The sequence below is a fragment of the Orcinus orca genome, chromosome 8 (assembly GCF_937001465.1).
Source record: "Orcinus orca chromosome 8, mOrcOrc1.1, whole genome shotgun sequence".
In the NCBI taxonomy this organism is placed as follows: Eukaryota; Metazoa; Chordata; class Mammalia; order Artiodactyla; family Delphinidae; genus Orcinus; species Orcinus orca.
This window is the reverse complement of record NC_064566.1, coordinates 30,207,504-30,226,895: the sequence shown is the minus strand read 5'-3', so window position 1 is coordinate 30,226,895 and position 19,392 is coordinate 30,207,504. Positions and strand designations below refer to the sequence as shown.

The following is a 19,392-nucleotide window of genomic DNA, read 5'->3' as shown; positions in this document are numbered from 1 at the left end:
TTCAACCTTGCCTGCCCAGTAAAAATCACCTGGGAGCTTTGAAAACAATATAGATGCCTGAGCTCCACCCCCAAAGATTCTGATTCACTTGATCTGGGATGGTGTCTAGACTTCATGGGGTTTTTTTATTTGTTTTTTTTTTTAAATGTTGGGGGTAGGAGTTTATTAATTTATTTATTTTTGCTGTGTTGGGTCTTCGTTTCTGTGCGAGGGCTTTCTCTAGTTGTGGCAAGCGGGGGCCACTCTTCATCGCGGTGCGCGGGCCTCTCACTATCGCAGCCTCTCTCGTTGTGGAGCACAGGCTCAGTAGTTGTGGCTCACGGGCCTAGTTGCTCCGCGGCGTGTGGGATCTTCCCAGACCAGGGCTCGAACCCGTGTCCCCTGCATTAGCAGGCCGATTCTCAACCACTGCGCCACCAGGGAAGCCCAAGACTTCATGGTTTTTTACAAAACTCCCCAGATGTCTAACCTGCAACTAGGATGGAGAATCACTCAGTTGAACTATCCAATAGCTTTCCCTGACTGCTGGGACCCACTCCTTTTTTTGCTGCTAATCTTTTTGTAGTCACTTGGGGCTAAATGCACTTAAAATGTGGTGTTATACTGTGTCATTCAATTTCATAGACACTTGTTGAGTGCTTGATGGTTATATGGACTGCAGTGGGTGCATAGATGAATGAAAATGCCCATGGCCCTAGAAAAGCATAGGGTAAAACAAGGGGCTCAGTCACCTAGACACATAACTACTGCCTGGGGAGGTAGCAATTACTTTTTTCTGGGAAAATCCTGAAGGCCTCATAAAATTGAACCTTGAAGATTCTATAACATGTGGGAACAATTTTTATTTTCTTAGTAGATGATTCCTTTGTAGGAAGAGGCCTGATTAATGGAAAGGTTGCTTTGATAAGTCCACCATCATGTTCAAAAGTGCCTTGGGTCAGTGCCTGGGTTTGGAAGATGGAAGCTTCCCTGTGTAACAGAGAGTGGGAGCCGGGGAGCAGGGCTGAATGCCGTGTCGGGAAGAGGTCAAAGGAACACTTGGCAACTTTTTCACCAAAAACGGAGGCTCAGGGGGTCATTTTTAATAAGATTCTTTTAAGATGAAATGATAGGTATTATGGAACGTAAGCCCCACCTTTCATATTTACTAAGAAACATTCAGTAAAATACACATTGTTCACCAATGATTTGGTAAGAATGAACTCTGTATGGAAAACACAAAGAAGTGCTGAATCCGACTTTGAGATGGGCTGAGTAAAATCAGAGGATGCATATGGGTAGAGCAACATCTTATGGGTAGGGCTGCTGGATGTAGCAAACGAAATTCCAAGACACACCGAGTTCAATTAGAATTTAAATAAACACAAATAATATGTTAAGTGTGTCCCATGCCGTATTTCTACATACTTATATTAAACATTATTCATTGTTTATTTGAAATTCAAATTGAACTGGCAGTGGGTTATGCTTGGGTGGGGTTTTTACAATCGGGGAATCAGGAAGTGAACACAGGAATGGTGGAGAGAGAGTGCAAAGTGTACTTGGAGAACAGGGAGGGGTAGGTTGGGAGTGGTCCGTGAAATACAGTAGGAAAATAATCTACAACCACATCCTAGAAGGCTATGAACGCCAGTCTGATTGATTTATGTTCTGTCAACAATGGAAATCCCTTCAATACATCAAAGGAAGGAAAATCATACTGTCTGTTCATCCATCCATCCATCCGTCCATCCTTCTACATCAATGTATCTGTATTAATAGCACGTTGGAAAGCACATGTCCTCTGAATTTATATAAGGTTCTGCCATGTGCTCACTGAGAGATGTTTGGCAAATCACCCAGCCTCTCTCAGCCTCCGTTCCTTGAGAAATGGGCATAATTAGGTCTTTATCCCGTACTTCTCATCAGGATAATCACACTGTCATACAATTGCTGAGCAGACAAGGCCATCTTGAATGACTTCTTGAGAACTTTTTTAAAGGTTCCGATACTGTGTGTACCAACTGACACCCTTGTTACCCTAAAACATTCCACTCAGCTGTCTGTTTCATCCTTTTGCAAAAGCACTGGACTTTATCCCTGTGTCCTTACCAGTGAGTAAGGACAGCATCCCTGCCTCCTGCCAAGTCAGTTGATGGGCGTTGCCATGTGTATACTGTGTTACAAAGCATTTTCGCATGATTTCCATCGAATCTTCAGGGAGATCTTTCTGCTATCACGAGAGGATAGATTGTGGTGGGGGTAACAGATTGGAGGTAGAGAACCCACCAGAAGACTATCATGAGAGTCCAGGCAAGAAGTAACGAAGACCTGAACTAGAGTAGTGGAAAGGGTGAGGTGAAAACGGAAGGAACGGATGAGAAAAAACGGCACACAAGTAAAAACAAAGGGATGTTCCGACACAGGTATTTGGTCTCTCTAACATTGCTTCCATTTCCTCTAGGGACGTGTCCCGGATAAGGGTGAAATCGGATATTCTTTGGCAGTTTCGGATGACACCACCCCTAACTTTCCACTGGATGAGAGAAGGCTCAAAATAGCTCCTGGTCCCACAGGCTAGTGATTCCAGGGACTCAGATTCCTGTTCTGAAAAACACGGGGAAGAAGCCAGGCGCTTGCCCACTTTTACCCTCCTACCAGCTGACCCTGCTGCCTGCTGACACAGAGCATTCGCCGGTTCCAGTGAGCCCCGTGGCCTGGCTAAGCTGGGCATCTCCTGCACTGCTGCTCAGAGAAGCCCTCCAGGAAGGGGCCAAGAGACATAGAGATGTTTTTTCCTACTAAGTGTCAATCAAACTGACTGCTTGGCAGTTTGAGGTAGGGGTGGGGGGAGACAGAAAAATTAGAAGGGGCAAAAGACAAAGCCAAATGCTAACCTAATGGTCACTCTGAAAACAGAGAAGACATTCCAAACAATCAGATCTTCTTTTTGCTTGAACTTTATAAAGTCCTTTGGAGTCCAGCAGAATAAGACAAGCTTCAGTGAAGTGACGTGTGCAGGCTTGTCTCTGGCTCAGAGCAGCCTGCTCAGAGGTGGGACAGGGGATGACCTGCCTGCCTCCTGGCGAGTGGAGCTTTTTTCTCTGCACTGCTGCCACTTGACCCTCACCTGCAGGCTCAGCCCTCCTGTAGAGTTCGTGCCTCTTCTGTTCTTGATCACAGTGAATCTGAAGGAGTTTGAGGACCCTGGTTCGGGATTCAGTATTTAACTGAGCTATCTGGTCATCCCATCCTGACTCTGAATGTTGATTTTCATATCTAGAATTGTTCTTTGTTCCATGGTAAGTCTTCTACTCTATTTGATTTCCCCTAGGTCTAGGGTCTAGTTGGTTAATTCCCAGACATTAAACTACAATGCCCAAGTCCTAGCCACTGGGTTAGGACCAGAATTCTCTGATATTTCTGACTCATGCTTACCCAGAGGAAGAGGAGTCTCGGGTAGTGGTTCTACCCTGGCTGGTCAACAGAACCACTGGGGAATTTCAATACAGATGCCTGGGTCCCGCTCCCAGAGATTCTGATTTAACTCATCTGGGGTGGGGCCTGGGCATATGTATTTTTAAAACATTCCCTAAGTGATTCAGATGTATAGATCATGATCAAGAGCCACTGGTCTGGTGATTAAGATTGGGGGCCTTGGCATTTGCAACAATGTGGATGGACCATGTGGGCATTATGCTAAGTGAAATAAGTCAGACAGAGAAAGACAAACACTGTGTGATCTCATTTATATGTAGAATCTAAAAAAGCTGAACCTTAAGTCATACCAATGTTTTCTTATGTCAGTCTCCCAAGGTAATAGAAACAAAAACAAAAATAAACACATGGGACCTAATCAAACTTACAAGCTTTTGCACAGCAAAAGAAACCATAAACAAAACAAAAAGACAACCTATAGAATGGGAGAAAATATTTGCAAATGATGCAACCAACAAGGGCTTAATTTCCAAAATATACAAACAGCTCGTACAACTCAACAACATAAAAACAAACAACCCAACTGAAAAATGGGCAGAAGACCTAAATAGATATTTCTCCAAAGAAGACATACAGATGGCCAACAGGCACATGAAAAGTTGCTCAACAGCTCTAATTATTAGAGAAATGAAAACCAAAACTACAATGAGGTACCACCTCACACCAGTCAGAATGTCCTTCATTAAACAGCCTACAAACAACAGATGCTGGAGAGGGTGAGGAGAAAAGAGAACCCTCCTATGCTGTTGGTGGGAATGTAAGTTGATGCAGCCACTACGGAAACAGTATGGAGGTTCCTCAGAAAACTAAAAATAGAATTACCATATGATCCAGCAATCCCACTCCTGGGCATATATCCAGACGAAATTATAATTCAAAAAGATATATGCACCCCTATGTTCACAGCAGCACCATTTACAATAGCCAAGACATGGAAGCAACCTAAATGTCCATTGACAGATGAATGGATAAAGAAGGTGTGGTACATATATACAATGGAATATTACTTAGCCATAAAAAAGAATGAAATAATGCCATTTGCAGCAACATGGATGCAAGTAGAGATTATCATACTAAGTGATGTAAGTCAGAAAGAGAAATACAAATACCATATGATATCTCTTATATGTGGAATCCAAAATATGACACAAATGAACCTATCTAGGAAACAGAAACAGACTCTGTTTCGGACATAGAGAACAGACTTGTGGTTGCCAAGGGGGAGGGGGTTGGGGGAGGGATGGAGTGGGAGGTTGGGATTAGCAGATGTAAGCCTTTATATATAGAATGGATAAACAACAAGGTCCTACTGTATAGCACAGGGAACTATATTCAATATCCTATGATAAACCATAATAGAAAAGAATATTAAAAAGTATATATATATCTATATATATCTCTTTCTATATATATAACTGAATCACTTTGTTGTACAGCAGAAATTAGCACAACATTTTAAACCAACTATACTTCAATAAAACAATAAAAATTTAAAAAGTGAACTTATAGAAATAGAGACTAGAATGATGGCTATCAGGGGCTGGGGGTGGGGCAAATGGGGAGATTTTGGTCAAAGGATACAAACTTCAGCTATAAGACGAATACGTTCTGGGGACTCTAATGTACAGCATGGTGCTTATAGTTAACAATACTGTATTGTACACTTGAAAGTTACTAAGAGAATAGATCTTTAATGGTCTCACCACAAAAAAGAACAGTAATTATGTGATGTGATGCAGGTGTTAGTTAACATTATGGTGGTAATCATTTTGCAATATATAAGTGTATCAAAGCAACACATTGTACTTAAACTTACACAACGTTATATGTCAATTATATCTTAATAAAGCTGCGGTGGGGGGGAGAAAAATGCCAGGGTCATAGTGAGCATGCCAAGAGATTATTAACAGAGGCAACAGCAAACTTATGAAGAATTGTAGGTAACATACGAACAATGAAAGGAAATGAAACAATGCTGATTTGAAAACAATTGGAGGTCTTGAGATTCTATAGATGTGGCTTCAAATCTGACTTTATCATTTATTAACTGTGTGACCTTGGGGCAAGTTATTTAGGCTGTCTGTTGTCAGTTTCCTTGTCTCTAAAGTTGTATGTATCACAGAGTTGACGTGTATTTTAAATAGCATGCAAAGGGTCTAGCACGGCATCTGGTAAATGGCATCTGGTACAAAATAGGTACAACAGAATGGCGTCTGGTACTAATATTATTGCCTATGTCAAACTCTTCCCCATGTTCAATCAGTTCCTAGGGTAATCATTCCTTACTGGGCTTCTCACAGTGGATCATCTGTCTGAAGCCATGGAATTCACTCTCACATTCACATGTCTGCAGAACATGCTTTGCCCTTTCACACCCAAATTCTGCTCCGACCTGATGGGCATATCCAGTCCTCAGCACCTTGACTTTGCTGCCAGATCGATCCCATCACCTATAGGATCTGATCTTGAGAAACTGGGGGAATCAGGACTGCAAACTGTGTTCGTCTCCTGGGTCAGAGCACAGCCTTAAAGATGGTTCTGAGACTGCAGCTAAGCTCAGCTAGGACTTGTTAGCAATGTCTGCCCTACATGGAAGAGTAGGGGAGAGATGGCTCATGTGCTACTCTGCTCCTGATGCCAACCCAGCAGGGCCAGGATCACTGCACTTTCTCTCCTCCACCAAGCCCAAACACAAAACAACTTTGTACGTTTTTGACCTAGGGAGGATTGGGCATTCCTGAGTTTAGCAAGTGGTTCCAGAACACTCTGCCTGTCTACCCAATCCTGGCTGCTCACAGGAAGCCCTTCCGAGCTGCTATGAGGTAGACTGGGTGACAGCTGCCTCCTTTCCAGGTATTGGAGACAGCTGACACAAAACTCTAGAAACCCTGCCCTCAGATTGCCCAGCACAGAGTTGCGTCCACTTTTGGAAGGGCCCGCACACAATTTGACCCCCTTGGCACGTTAACCCTTAAAAGAGCAAGCCAGTGTTCTCTCGAAAGCTAAAAACTATAAGCACCACTAGTGCTCCACCTGCTTGATGGAGGTCCAACTCTTCTTAGATACGTAGCTCCCTCCATTTTTTTTGTTTCTGTATTTTCCCAATGCTCTTACACTGTTTCTATTTTGCAGGGGTTAACAGTGGCCCCAGATCCAGGCTGCCTGGACTCCAGGTCCTGCTCTGCTACTCACTAGTGATCTTTGGCAACTTAATTGAACTCTCTGTGTCCTAGTGTCCTCATCTCTAAAATGGGAGTCCTAATCCTACCACCTAGTCTATGGACTCTTGTGAGAATTAAGTGAGCACGTCTGCACGATGTGCCTCGGACACTGCCTGCTCACAGTGAGCACTGGTCATTCTTATTGTGTGAAGGGCTGGATGGCTCAGCGGTGAGGTGGGATCTTCCTGACGGGCCACAGCTATTTTGAGAAGTACGGCTGTGGCGCCTTGTTTTTCTTTCTGACTCTGTGAGTTCATCCATTTCACCCTGGCGTCAGTCTTTTCCATTCAGCTGGGATGGACACTTAAAGGATAATGGGCTTCATTTGGATTGTACAATCTAGAAAGATGCCTTTGATTGTAGTGTATCTCCTTCTCCATTTGCCTAAGTGTGTGTATTGGCCACAGTTTAACTGCCAAGGAGTATATTGCCACGGGATACACAAGAGTTGACTCCCTGAGTCTTCCAGAAAAGACAAGCGGCCTTGGATGCTTAATGAAACACATGAAATAGGATCCTCTCTAGGAGTCAGAGAATATTAGAGAACAGTCTCTGATATCTGCTCTAGGTGAGCCCAGCTCATCCGCAGTCAACAGAGTAAGAGTTTGACACTTCCATGGGACCATCCTTTTTCTAAGTGCTTTATGTGCATGGACCCATTTGCTTTTCACAAAATCCTATGAGGGAACTGGTAGTATTTTTACCTGTCCTTTACAAGTGAGGAAATTGGAGCACAGAGAAGTTAAGTAACTTGCCCACAGACACACAGCTCTAGTGTCAGAGCTGAAATTCAGACCCCCAACCCTCAGGCTCCAAAATCTATGGTCCTGTACTCTGAGGGGTGAGAAGTTGGATCCCAGAATAAATAGAGTCCTGAGGTTGCCAGGAGGGGAAGATCAGCATGAACGAGGAGCAGACATAGATGGCACTAGAAAGAAAATATAGGTTTTCAGAGATTCAGGCCCAAAGGATTCTGGCCCAGGAATAAGCCAAAGTTGGGTAGCTGGAACGAGGAATTCCAGATTCTGCCTAACCAGCGAGGTTTGTCTCCTAAGCTAGCCAAAGTTCTACTCAGAATGACCTTCCCTGAAGGTTTGCTGTGAAGAAGTCTATTGGGTGTGGTGCTGCCATGATTCATCATGTGACACCATTGTCTTCAAGGCTATTGTCTCCAGAAAGAGGCTATACCTAGAGTGCCGGGGGTAGCAGAGGAGCAGGTTGAGAGCTGCATGACCCTGGTGAAGCTATAAACCCAAAGGAACTGAGAGGCAAGTCCCTTCTGCTTTGGAGGGTTCTATAAACAGTGACTTTACAGGATGCAAATCCTGCAGTTTGATCCAGGGTTTCCTGACCTCACCTCAGCAAAACATACCAGATCTCTGTTTGTCGGGCACCATTTTTGTCATGGAGTGACATAAAACACAGGCAAATATTGTCTGGCTTTGAAAGCAAGTATAGAGCCAGGCAGAAAACGTTTGCACCTTGCAGAATATTTGGGCTCCTCTTCCAAGGCATTTTCTGCCTGATTGTCAAACAGTTGGTAACATTTTCATTTTATATATGAAGTGAAAAGCTTCCTTGGGGCATTTCCCCCCTTCCTCAACTCCCATTTTGACACAAGTACCTCCTGATTTCAATCTTGTGATAAGTGCCAAGCAGTAAGCGTGGAGGGATCCAGGAGATGGGCCGTGAACTTTCATAATGTTCCCCAACCTTTAAGAGCTTCAGAAACCTCTTTTAACCTCTTTTACCACAAATGATGAAGTAGGAAGAATGGAATGATAGACTCTTAGGGCTGGAATTTACCTCCAAGACCATCCAGTTCAGTCTTTTCCTACAATAGATGAGGGGTTGGAGGTCCAGAGACCAGAAATGGCTTTGGTCATCCTAGTTAAAGACTGAACTACCAGGACTCCTGGTTCCTAAGGTAGGCTTGTCAGAATTCAGGTTTCCATGTTGTCCAATAGATGGGTAACATATTTGGACACCCTCCACCCCAGCTCCTAAACAGAGAATCTTCAAATGCAGTTTGCAGTGTCTAACACGTGCAGGAATATGCACACACAGATACACACACACTCACACAGAAGGGGTGGAGGTGCAAATAGATTATTCTCCCGTCCTCCTTTCCAGAAATAGTTCCTACGATCAGGAAAAGGTTTGCCACCGAGGCTGGAGAAGCCCTTTGCATTTGCAATCTGGTCTTTCTGGAGGGGTGAACCTAGGACTCCTCAGCTGGACGTTAATAGCTGATTAATTCAGGAAGCTTATTTAGTGTGTGACTAATATAGCTCTGTTTCACAAAGAGGGGGCCATGTTGGCAGATGCAGAGACCAGCTCCCCAGATGGAATAATCTTTTTCTTATTAATTTGCTGCATGTTGCTTCTCATTTCTTGCGGTCATTCCAAATGTGTTACAAACAACTACATGCTCTGGGTCCTGTATCCACTACTGCTATAGCTTTGAAAAAAAAAAAGAAAAAAATATTGACTATCAACTGCAGTGAGCTTTCCCAGCACACATCTTCATGCTTGCTTTTTTTTAAATCATTGCAGTCTCCCATCACTGAGCACTGCTCCACCTGGGAGCACCCATTGCTCTTGTGTTTTTTAGGAAATGAAAATCTGGATGGTTTGAATGATGTGTTCAGGGTCCTGGAAAGAGGTGGTGGCATGGCTGGGATTAGAACTCACAGATCCAATTTCTTGGGCTGTGCTGTCTTCCTACTGTCTAGAAGAATATGTGGCAGACTGTCTACTCCCCCTAGTCCAGGGATTCGTGAGTATCACCCAGAGGGCTTGTTAAAAACACTGATTGCGGGCCCCTCCCCCAGAGCATCTGATTCAGTAGGTCTAGGGTGGGGCCTGAGAATGTACATTTCTAACAAGTTCCTGGAGATGCTGTTGCTGCTGACTGGAGAGCACCCCTTGAGGACCACTGCTTAGTCCAATCAGATGCATGGGCAGGTAGTACAATCTCCAACTGAACGCTCTTGGTACCTTTTGGAGAAGGTCTCTGATGTTTGGAGCGTTTCTATTTTGTTTTGTGTCTTTTTCCTCTTCCCCCCCTTGATATGCACCAAATTCGAGTTTGGAAACCATTATGATTATTTTTTCATGTTAAGGCTCGATGGAGAATGTAGACTAAATTAATTTGAATGTGTACCTCAGTTCTTGATATGGATTTTTCCAAAATGTGAGCACTTACGCTAGACGAAAATATTTCCCCCGGGTTCAGCCATTCTACACAGAGCAGCTCCTGGTTTCCAAGGAACCATTTGAACAGCATACAGTACCAAAGTGCAGTGCTGCAGAAGCATCCTTGTGATGTTTCTAAATGCAGAACATACACCCCAAGCTCAGTCTTTCAACCAACACTTTTTCTTGTCACTTACAGGCTTATGATTATTAATACCGTCATTAATTACGGTGTTCTGTGTGGGGTATTTTAGGGCAGAAGGGCTTATTTTGGCAAAGGAAAAGTACTTTTGTTTTGCCACATATAAAAAATTAGCAGCTCGCACTCAAATAGACAATGAATGCACAGGTCCTATTTGTTTATTTTGCATGTGTGTTGGGGGTGGGATAAGATTTAATGAATTGGAAGACTAGCTTTTACGAGTCCATGCTACTGACATCACCAAGCATCCAGGGTTGTTGCTTTTCAGAAAAGCAAATGTCAGGTCGGGGAGCTCCTGATCTAGTATTTTGTGCCTAGCAACTAATTCAAGGGATTGAGGTAAAGGCCTATGGAAATCCTGTAGAGAGTGTGACATAAATGGCTCTTTTTCTTAATGAGGTCTATCACGGGTAAGGCCACAATATTTTTCTACTATTTAAATATATTCTTCAGGCAATTTACTGCTTCTACTCACATATCAAAACGCAAGGAGGTTGCCTTTTTTTTCCCTACAGAGAATGAAAGGGTGGCTAGAATTAAAGGAATAGGGGATAGAGGTGTGGGCCGGGTATTTATTAGCTGGAAAGTACGTAAAGCCTGGCTGGTTTGGAGTGGCCGCACCTACTCTAGCCACTGAATTTGGCTCTTAGGGGGGGAGTTCACAGCACCAACCACCAGTCAGCTTATTGTAACCAACAACAGTCAGATTCCCAATTAATTTCTCCCCCCAAACCAACCACCCAACCTTTTTTTTTTTTTTTTGCGGTATGCAGGCCTCTCACTGTTGTGGCCTTTCCCGTTGCGGAGCACAGGCTCCGGACGCGCAGGCTCAGCAGCCATGGCTCACGGGCCCAGCCGCTCCGCGGCATGTGGGATCCTCCCGGACCGGGGCACGAACCCACGTCCCCTGCATCGGCAGGCGGACCCTCAACCACTGCGCCACCAGGGAAGCCCCCACCCAACCTTTAAAACAAGTTAAAACAACCCGCAGCTAAAAAAAGAATAAAAAAAGAAGCCCAGATTCCATCACTAATTTTGCTGTTCAACATTTTAAGGTTGGATCAAATCTGTGGGTCATTCTTTCCAAGCTAAATAATTTATCTACCTACATTATGTAGATAAATTGTTTCTTATCCCAATTGTCAACATCCTTTACTTAACAATGGCTTACCAAAACATGCAGCCACTTCCACTTTAACTGTCTTATAGAACAGGCTTAATGCGAGAACATGGAGGAGACGTGTGTTTTAATTAGGCCTAAGCCCTAACGCTGCTAGGGTGCTGGCTGAGCTGAGGCCAGGCATGAAGGCTTCTGTTGCAGTGCATAAGGTGTCTGACATTTTATCCAGAGGCTAGTAACCTCTTAAATGAATCAGGGAAAATTTAACACTGATCCATTCTACGAATTAGTTCAGATTCTCACTCAGAACTGTGACAGTATTCACAGAATCGGTACAGCTAATAAAAAGACTTCATAGCCACTGCTAATGACCACAGAGGCTTATGAATAAGGTGAAAAACAATAGCAATGATCTGGCTTATTTCCAGGCATCTTCATAATGAAAGAGGTTTAACCGCTTACCCAATGACTAGAGTACAAATTGACTAGTCCTGTTAAGTTCAAGCCGGTTAATTTAGGAGATGTCTCCATCTTTTGTTTGCTTGTTTCTCTGACGTCATCTTCTGACGAAAACTTCCTGTCATGTTTACCAAACTCCTTTAAGGAGTTTGAATGTCACATTGAATTCTCACTTCTTTTTACTCAAGATTCAAAAACCTTTTAGTCTTCCTCGACTGTGAAAATTGGTTACGTCTGAAGTTTCCTAAAGTTCTAATTCATTGCTGGGCTCGCTGGCTCACTGGCAGCCCATTGCTGTCTTCACTGGCCGTCGGGACTTCTCCTAGGATTTAGAGTACTTTGCAAACTCACTGGATAGATTAGGATGGAGGAATTCCTCTCATTCGATCTGCCCTTCCTTCCATACCCACAAATCTATGTTTGTTATGACTTTCTTGATCCTTATTTATAAGACAATACAAGAGGAAACCATGTGTGTGTATGTTTGAAATAGAAATGATACATTGCACAGATATAGTTCACCACGTTCTGGGATGGGTTGTCAGTGTTCAAATGGGGAGTCTGAAGAGTAGGAACAGATGCTTTTTTTCCTTAATGGCCCTTTCTCTCATTTAAAATCCTTCCATTTATTTCCCTAAGATTTAGCGATAACTTCAAACACTTTAACTAAATTACCCAGCAGCTTGGCAGCCATGAAAGAGGCAAATCTTTTTAGAAATCCTAGCAATCTGTTAGCTCGTGGGTACTGTGATATAAAATCTGCGTGTTCCACGTACAAAAATTAAATCAGTGCAACGGATACGAGCACATAATGCAAACGGCACCATTTCCAAACGGAGGGTACATGACCTGCCTCTAAATATTGAATTTCTATGTTTTTTTCAGTCATTGACTTTCTAAATTTGGACCAATTTATCCTCATTATCCCTAAGTAAACCTACTTTGATTTTTTTTTAACAGTTATTTTATAATCAAATAGAGCCAGCCAGCCCTAATTCACGGATCCTGATGTTGCTAGGATACATGGCTTGGTATTTGATGAAAGTATATCACTTCAAAGGGGAAAACTTTCAAGTGTCCTAGAAAATGACACTCCCGTTTTCCACTGTGGAAGACAGGCCCAATCCTAGAGCTTCTTGAAAGCTCACAGACTGCAGGATTGGTCTCCCATGCTCTGAAATAAGCATCCTCTCTGGAGGGCTGTGCAATTGCTAAAACTAGTCAGGTTGGTCTTAAAGCAAGGAACACACGTATTTATAACAAAACACGTTGTCATGTTTGTTTTACAGTGAAGAGAATAAAACCCAGAACCCCCAGATTTTACGTACTTTGAAAATATATTTAAAAACATTAAAAATTCTATATTTAAAACATATATTATATGTTAATTAGTACACTTAAATAGAACTTGTATTTACAATAGGCTTCTGATGCGATTAAGTTTTAATGCCAATTTTTTCAAGAACATAATTATATAAATATACTAAAATACAATAAATATTTTTTGTTTGTTTTACATGGTGAATAATATCTTTACCATAGAGAGAACAAGGCCACAGACATTTACATTGTCAATGGGAATCACCAGAAAAAAGCAACAGACCTGCTGCCATGCATGAAACACTTCTGCCACAAAGAGACCACAGCAAGACTTTAAAAAAACAAAACCAAACAAAATGGAACAAAAATGAACAGCAACAGAGAAAGATTTTAACAAAATCAACCTTAAGTCAACGTAAACCACCGAGCATGTGACTGTGATGTAGCTTATTGAATAAGAGACTGCCACCGACCACATGATTGCTGAATGCCTCCTGCTCGGCCACTTAAGAGATCCGGCCTTTACAGTACACTTCGAGACTGTGATGGGGACTTTTTTGTTTTGTTTTAGAATTTTGTCCCTTGACAGGAGGCTGTGAAAATTGATCAGACAGCAGATATTCCGAGTATTCATTACATGTTAAAGATAATTACAAAGATAGTAGTTTCAAACAGCACAAAACAAACCTATACTACATAAGTTATTCCTTCTTTTAAAGACAGGTGTTCAGGATGGTACCGTAAAAGATAGCCTCGTTCTAAATGAAAGACTGAACAAGTAGACATTATTTGCTGATGGTATCTTCATTCCCTGGGTCATGATGGACAGCCTCTTTTGCTTATCCCTCACCCTACTAAGATGCAGCAAATTTCTTGAGGCTTTCTGATACTCAAGGACCCCATCCAGGACATTTTCAGGTTTACACGATGGGCTAAATGGGCACTAATTTCCACTGGAATCCATTTTACCTAGGACCACTATTTCAGGCTCCCAACTCGACTTCTCCTAACCCAAGATTGCAGAGGTAAGGCAGGGACCCTCTCCATGAACAGACAGGATGGTCACGAGGTGGCTGCAGCCTTTACCGGGGAGCAAAACTTTGTCAGCTCTGTCCTGGCCTCTTCCACCGAGCATAGCGCCTTCAAGCCTTTAGTGTCCTGGATGGGCAGACACCATCCCAAAGTCTTGTCTCTGGACAAGATTTTCTTTTGGTAGCCATGGTCATCCAACCTGAGTTTTGGGGCCTTTTCCTGTTCCCTTCCCCTTTACCAAAAGTTCTCAAAAGACAAAACCCTGGTTTCCTCAAGTCTAATTTCAAAGCAATAAGTGCTCATGTAACAAACATCTCCCATCTCATCGAATCCATTCCATGATCACAATGCCATCGTGTAGTTCCAAAAATGTTCCAGGCTAATCCAGCTTTATGCAAAATTACTCAGAGGTGGAGGGTGTAAATCGGCTTGAGCGCGCGGTCCTCCAGCGAGAACCTCTTAGCACGGTTAGATAATGTAGGCACTTAAAGCGCGAGGTCCAAGCAACTTGACGCGTGTCATTCCAGAGCCACCCCTGAGGGTCCTTCAGAGTCCTCCCTTCTGGAATGTCTCAAGTACCCTTCTCCACCCCACCTAGACCTCAGCATGGCCGCTCAGAAATTCCTTCTGCACCACCTGGAAATGATAGGTCAGCTCCACACAGCCTCCAGAAGGCTGTTCAGTCTCATTTCACTGGCAGTGTGGACTTCTGCTCTGATCTAGGTGTTTCTGGGTCTGTACAGAACTCTACCTTTTGCTTGCAAGACAGTTATATGCCTTTCCATGATTTTTTTTTTAAGCCTCACAATGATTGACCCAAATGTTTACCCCTCATCTAAAAGAATTTTTATTTTTGAATTATTTTTTGTTTTTCTCTCATCTAAAAAAAAAGAAAGAAAGAAATCACTGTTCTCCATGCTTATATGAGTGCCACGATGTGACAAAACATGTCTACTCATTTGCAGCAGTTGTAAAATATTTCAGAGCGCGCAACTGATTTTTCTCCCTTCGAGAAAACAAAACAAGGAGGGGACCAGAGGGGGTGGGGGGGAAAGAATGTGCTCAGAGTAAATGGAGATCTTTCCAACCAAAGAATCTTCCCCCGACCAAGGCCCAGAGGGTGAGCAGGCGCCTAAGAGGTGCGTCACGGGAAGTGGAGTGAGCACGTCATTCGTTTGCCTTAATTTTTATTCACTTTCCAGTCATCTGATTGATACTGCCGACATCTCTGCAACATACAAATGAATCTTTTATCAACCAGACTCTAGATGGAAGGAATTCTTTCCCCATTCCTACACCCTGTGGGAACTAAAAAAACAAAACAAAACAAAACAAAAAAAAAAACACAAAACAAACAAAAATATACCCCTCCCATCCCCCATCCCCTAAGCCAGTAAAGCGATGACAACAGCACCTTGACATTGTTTTAATTCCAACGCTATCAGAAGTTAAAAGCAGTAAAACAGATAGAGTACTAACAAGAACGAAGATACTTACTGTCTAAAATGTAAACGGAATGTTTTGGTTCAAATTTTTGTTAGGCTTTTTTTTTTCTTTCTTTCTTTTTTTGTTTGTTTTCTGAAAGAGGACAGTTTGTTATCAATTCACAATTAAAGCAGCATGCAATTTATTAGTAGTATTTTTTAAACTTTTTTTTTTAACGTTTTTCAATTCTTGGCAACGGCAACAAACCACAACATTATCGAGGAATGTAATGCAGACTTTTTTAAAGTTGTGCGCAAAAAATGACTGTTTCCCTTCTGGTCATGGAAATGTCCAATAAATAGATCGTAGAACCACTGTACTGTATAAACTTCATTTATACATGCAGTTCATAAAATTATTTTTTTCTTAACTGAATAATTTACCCTGTTATGTATATATACAAATAGATCATTTTTGTCTCAATATAATCTATACAACATAAAGCCACTATCTTCCCCTCTTAATGGTCAATGTACATACACAGGAAGTGTCTATCCGTATGAACCGCCAGCCAATGCGCTTTTTGCTATCCATGGTGAGGGCCCGAACGTACGACTGGGTAGTTCGGCACTGGGAGTTCCAATGCCTCTTGTCTATGCCCCTGCAGCCCTCCTTTGTGTAACCCATGGGATTGCACTTGGTCTCGTAGAAGTACTGCTTCAGTTGGCCTTTCGAGACGGGGACTTTTTCGAGGACCGTGACTGTCCCGCCTGACATGTCCACTGCAGTCTTTTTATCCGCCGCCGTCACCCACTCGCTGATGCTGTCGCACACGCTCAGCTCCCCGCGGCGGGCAGGGTCCGAGTGGCGCCGGACCCTCATGGACATGTTCGCGGCATCCAGGTAATTTTTGTATTCCTCGAGCAGGAAGAGGAGAGGAGGCTCCAAAGGCACTTGACTGCTGAGCATCACCCGGGACGTGTACATGTCCGCGTCCTTATTGTTTTCCTCACTGGGCCGAACTTTCTGGTCCTCGTCCAAGAGCTCTTCGATCACGTGTTCAACGGTGTCAGCCAACGACGACGTCAGGCCTCTCGAACCCGCCTTGGGCCCATTCACGCTCTCCAGAGTCCCATGGGTCCGCATACCTGGGTAGGCCAAGCTGCCTTGTCCTCGGACGTTGGCTTCTTTCATGGGGGCAGCCTTCATGCAACTGAAGTATGAAATAACCATAGTAAGGAAAAGGATGGTCATCACTCTTCTCACCTGGTGGAACTGTAGGGAGAAAGCAGAAACAGGACACAAGACTGTTTAGGGCTTTCTTTTGCTGGGATACAAAGCAGCCATCTGATTGTAATTCCAGGCCATTCTGCACGGTCAAGGTTTCTGCTGTATTGGTGATAAACTCCAGCTGCACCAGACACAGGTTAATGTCAGTAGTGTGCTCGATGGGCCTTAATACAAACCAGAGCTGTGCAGCCTTGGCCCCAAGGTTTAGCATGTAAACCCGAGATTAGGTGGCTCCTGAGCAAGTGAAAAGAAACTGTGGCTTCGAGTTTGCCTCTTTCCTCCCACTTGAGCAGCTCTGTAAGTTTAATTTTTAATGATCTCTGCTCGGGCTGTCACAGGAAACACAACAGCAGAAATGTTACCAAGCAACAACGGCGAGGGTAATAGTAATCTTTTTTTTTCCCTCAAGCCAGCAGCGTGGCCCTATGGCAGGAACGTGTGACAGGACCAGTAGTGGCTTGTGGGGTCTGAGGGGGCCTTTCTAGCTAGGGGCTATCCAGGCATGAACAAGAAAACAAGTCAGGGAGCTACAAGGAGGCTCCCCATTGACTCTTTCCTCCCATGGAGATAATCCATTAGAAGAAAGGAGGGAGTTCCTTGGTGGTCTAGCGGTTAGGATTCAGCACGTTCACCGCTCTGGCCCGGGTGTGATCCCTGGTCAGGGAACTGAGATCCGGCAAGCCATGCGGTGCGGCCAAAAACCAACCAACAAACAAAAACAAAGGAGAAAGATCATTTCGTCAGATCATCCAGTTCTACCGATAAGAAAGCCAAAGGCCATGGAGGACTTGCCTCCCGTCACGAAGAAAGTTTCTATTAGAACTCGGGGCTCCCAAGTCCAGCTTCAACGTTTTTCTACTACACCTTGGGTGGTCGTAACGAAAATAAGCTTTGCTCGTTCCCAAACAGAAATCATTTTCTACACGTTGATTTTAATGACGCGTCTCTGCCTGGGGCTGATATCATGAAAGCAACGTGTCTGCCTGAGAGAGAACTGGGGCTTCCCTGGTGGCGCAGTGGTTGAGAGTCCGCCTGCCGATGCAGGGGACACGGGTTCGTGCCCTGGTCCGGGAAGATCCCACGTGCCGCGGAGCGGCTGGGCCCGTGGGCCATGGCCGCTAAGCCCACGCGTCCAGAGCCTGCGCTCCGCAACGGGAGAGGCCACAACAGTGAGAGGCCCGCGTACCGGAAAAAAGAGAACTGAAGAAGGTGACATCAAAAAGCTCGAAGGCAATTTCAAGTGCCTGCCACATGCGCATCGACGTGTATCTCCACTAACTCCCTCAGCCCCTCACCCCTCGGCTTTTCTGGCTCTTGTGCAGACTCATCTAAGAGAGTTCAGCCTCTCTTTTTATTGGAACGTGACCTGTGTGCACATGTGTGCGTGAGCTCTGAGTCGATCGTACCTTTAAAAAGCCGGGCGGCACTGTGCACATTTTGGTACAGGCAGCTGAGCTGGTGCTTCTTTCTGGGCTTTTGAAGGTTTCTGGGAAGTCCCTTAACAGCACACTACAAAATTAATCTTTTCCTGTTTGCCAGAGAGTAGCTATACTCTAAATTTGGCTCTCCAGCTACAAGCATGCTCTGGGAAGCCAATTAGAATGAGTGAAGAGCGAGGTGAAAACATACCTACAGACACAAGGTTCCCGTCGGATGGTGAAGGACTTGAGGATCACTTACCTGAGGCATCGTGTCCCTGAGTAGCAATGGGAAGCATTCCCCCGCCCGAGCCCAACATTCTAACTTTATTCCTACTTCTGGGTTCTGGAGCAAGGGCTTACAAAAAGACACGCACGTGCCACAGCTGTTACGCTGTGCCAGTCGGTAGGAAAGGGGACTGCTTTTCTGTCCATGAGGTGTCACTTGCCAGGAAGGTAACCTACCTCCTCCAGTCAGTAGGTCATACTGCAGAAAGAGCTGAAACTCTGGGAGCGAGAACCCAATGTTTCCGTCCTCCAATTTTATCAGAGATCACATTTTCTACTACTACAAGACTTCATTACCGTCCCCAAACACCAACCAACTTCCTTGCAGATTCACTCTTGCTTCTGCATGAGTAGCAAGCATGCTCAGAACTGCTTGGAGTACACAGTCTCAGATTAGGAGGACACACTGGTTTGAATAAAACACAGATATCCAGTCTGCTAATACCTGAACTTTTGTGAAGGTTCTGGATTCCACACCATCAAAGAAATGGATCCTCCAAGGAGCTTTCTATTCCTGGCAGCTGTATTTACACCACTGAATGAAAATCCTTTCTCCTAGTGTTTCCGGTCCAAATTAAAACAACCCAAGGGGCACCTCAAATGCAGGCCGATGAAAAAAGTCAAATTTAGAATATTTTACTCCTCCCCTCTATCACACTGGTAGACATTTGCTGTGATTAGCTATCTTTTAATACCATACTTCATGAAATCTAAGATACTATCCTTCTGAAGTACACCATTTTAGGTACCACTAGGATATCAAAAACGCAGCCAGTTAAACTATTGCTTTCTTTACCACTTAGAATGGAAAAGAGTTCTTTTAGACTTATTTGGACATATTTTATCATAGATAACTTCTGTGCATATGTAAAAAAGAAAATGAAGCAAAATAAATTGGTTAAGGCAATGACAACTATGTTGCAACTGCTACACAGCCAACGA

At 43.8% G+C, this 19,392-nt stretch overlaps 1 protein-coding gene and 1 long non-coding RNA gene across 5 annotated transcripts in view; both read right to left on the bottom strand.

Moving 5' to 3' along the window:
- LOC125965192 (uncharacterized) overlaps positions 1-19,392 on the bottom strand; it is a 169,875-nt gene that overhangs the window by 33,524 nt on the left and 116,959 nt on the right. The window lies entirely within an intron of this gene.
- Positions 13,002-19,392, bottom strand: part of BDNF (brain derived neurotrophic factor) — a 61,204-nt gene continuing 54,813 nt past the window's right edge. For all 4 annotated transcript variants that reach the window (XM_049713505.1, XM_049713507.1, XM_004263943.3 and 1 more), the window contains exon 2: positions 13,002-16,729. In XM_049713505.1, the coding sequence (XP_049569462.1) occupies positions 15,962-16,729 (768 nt within the window). In that variant the 3' untranslated portion in view covers positions 13,002-15,961. The remainder of the gene's footprint in view (positions 16,730-19,392) is intronic.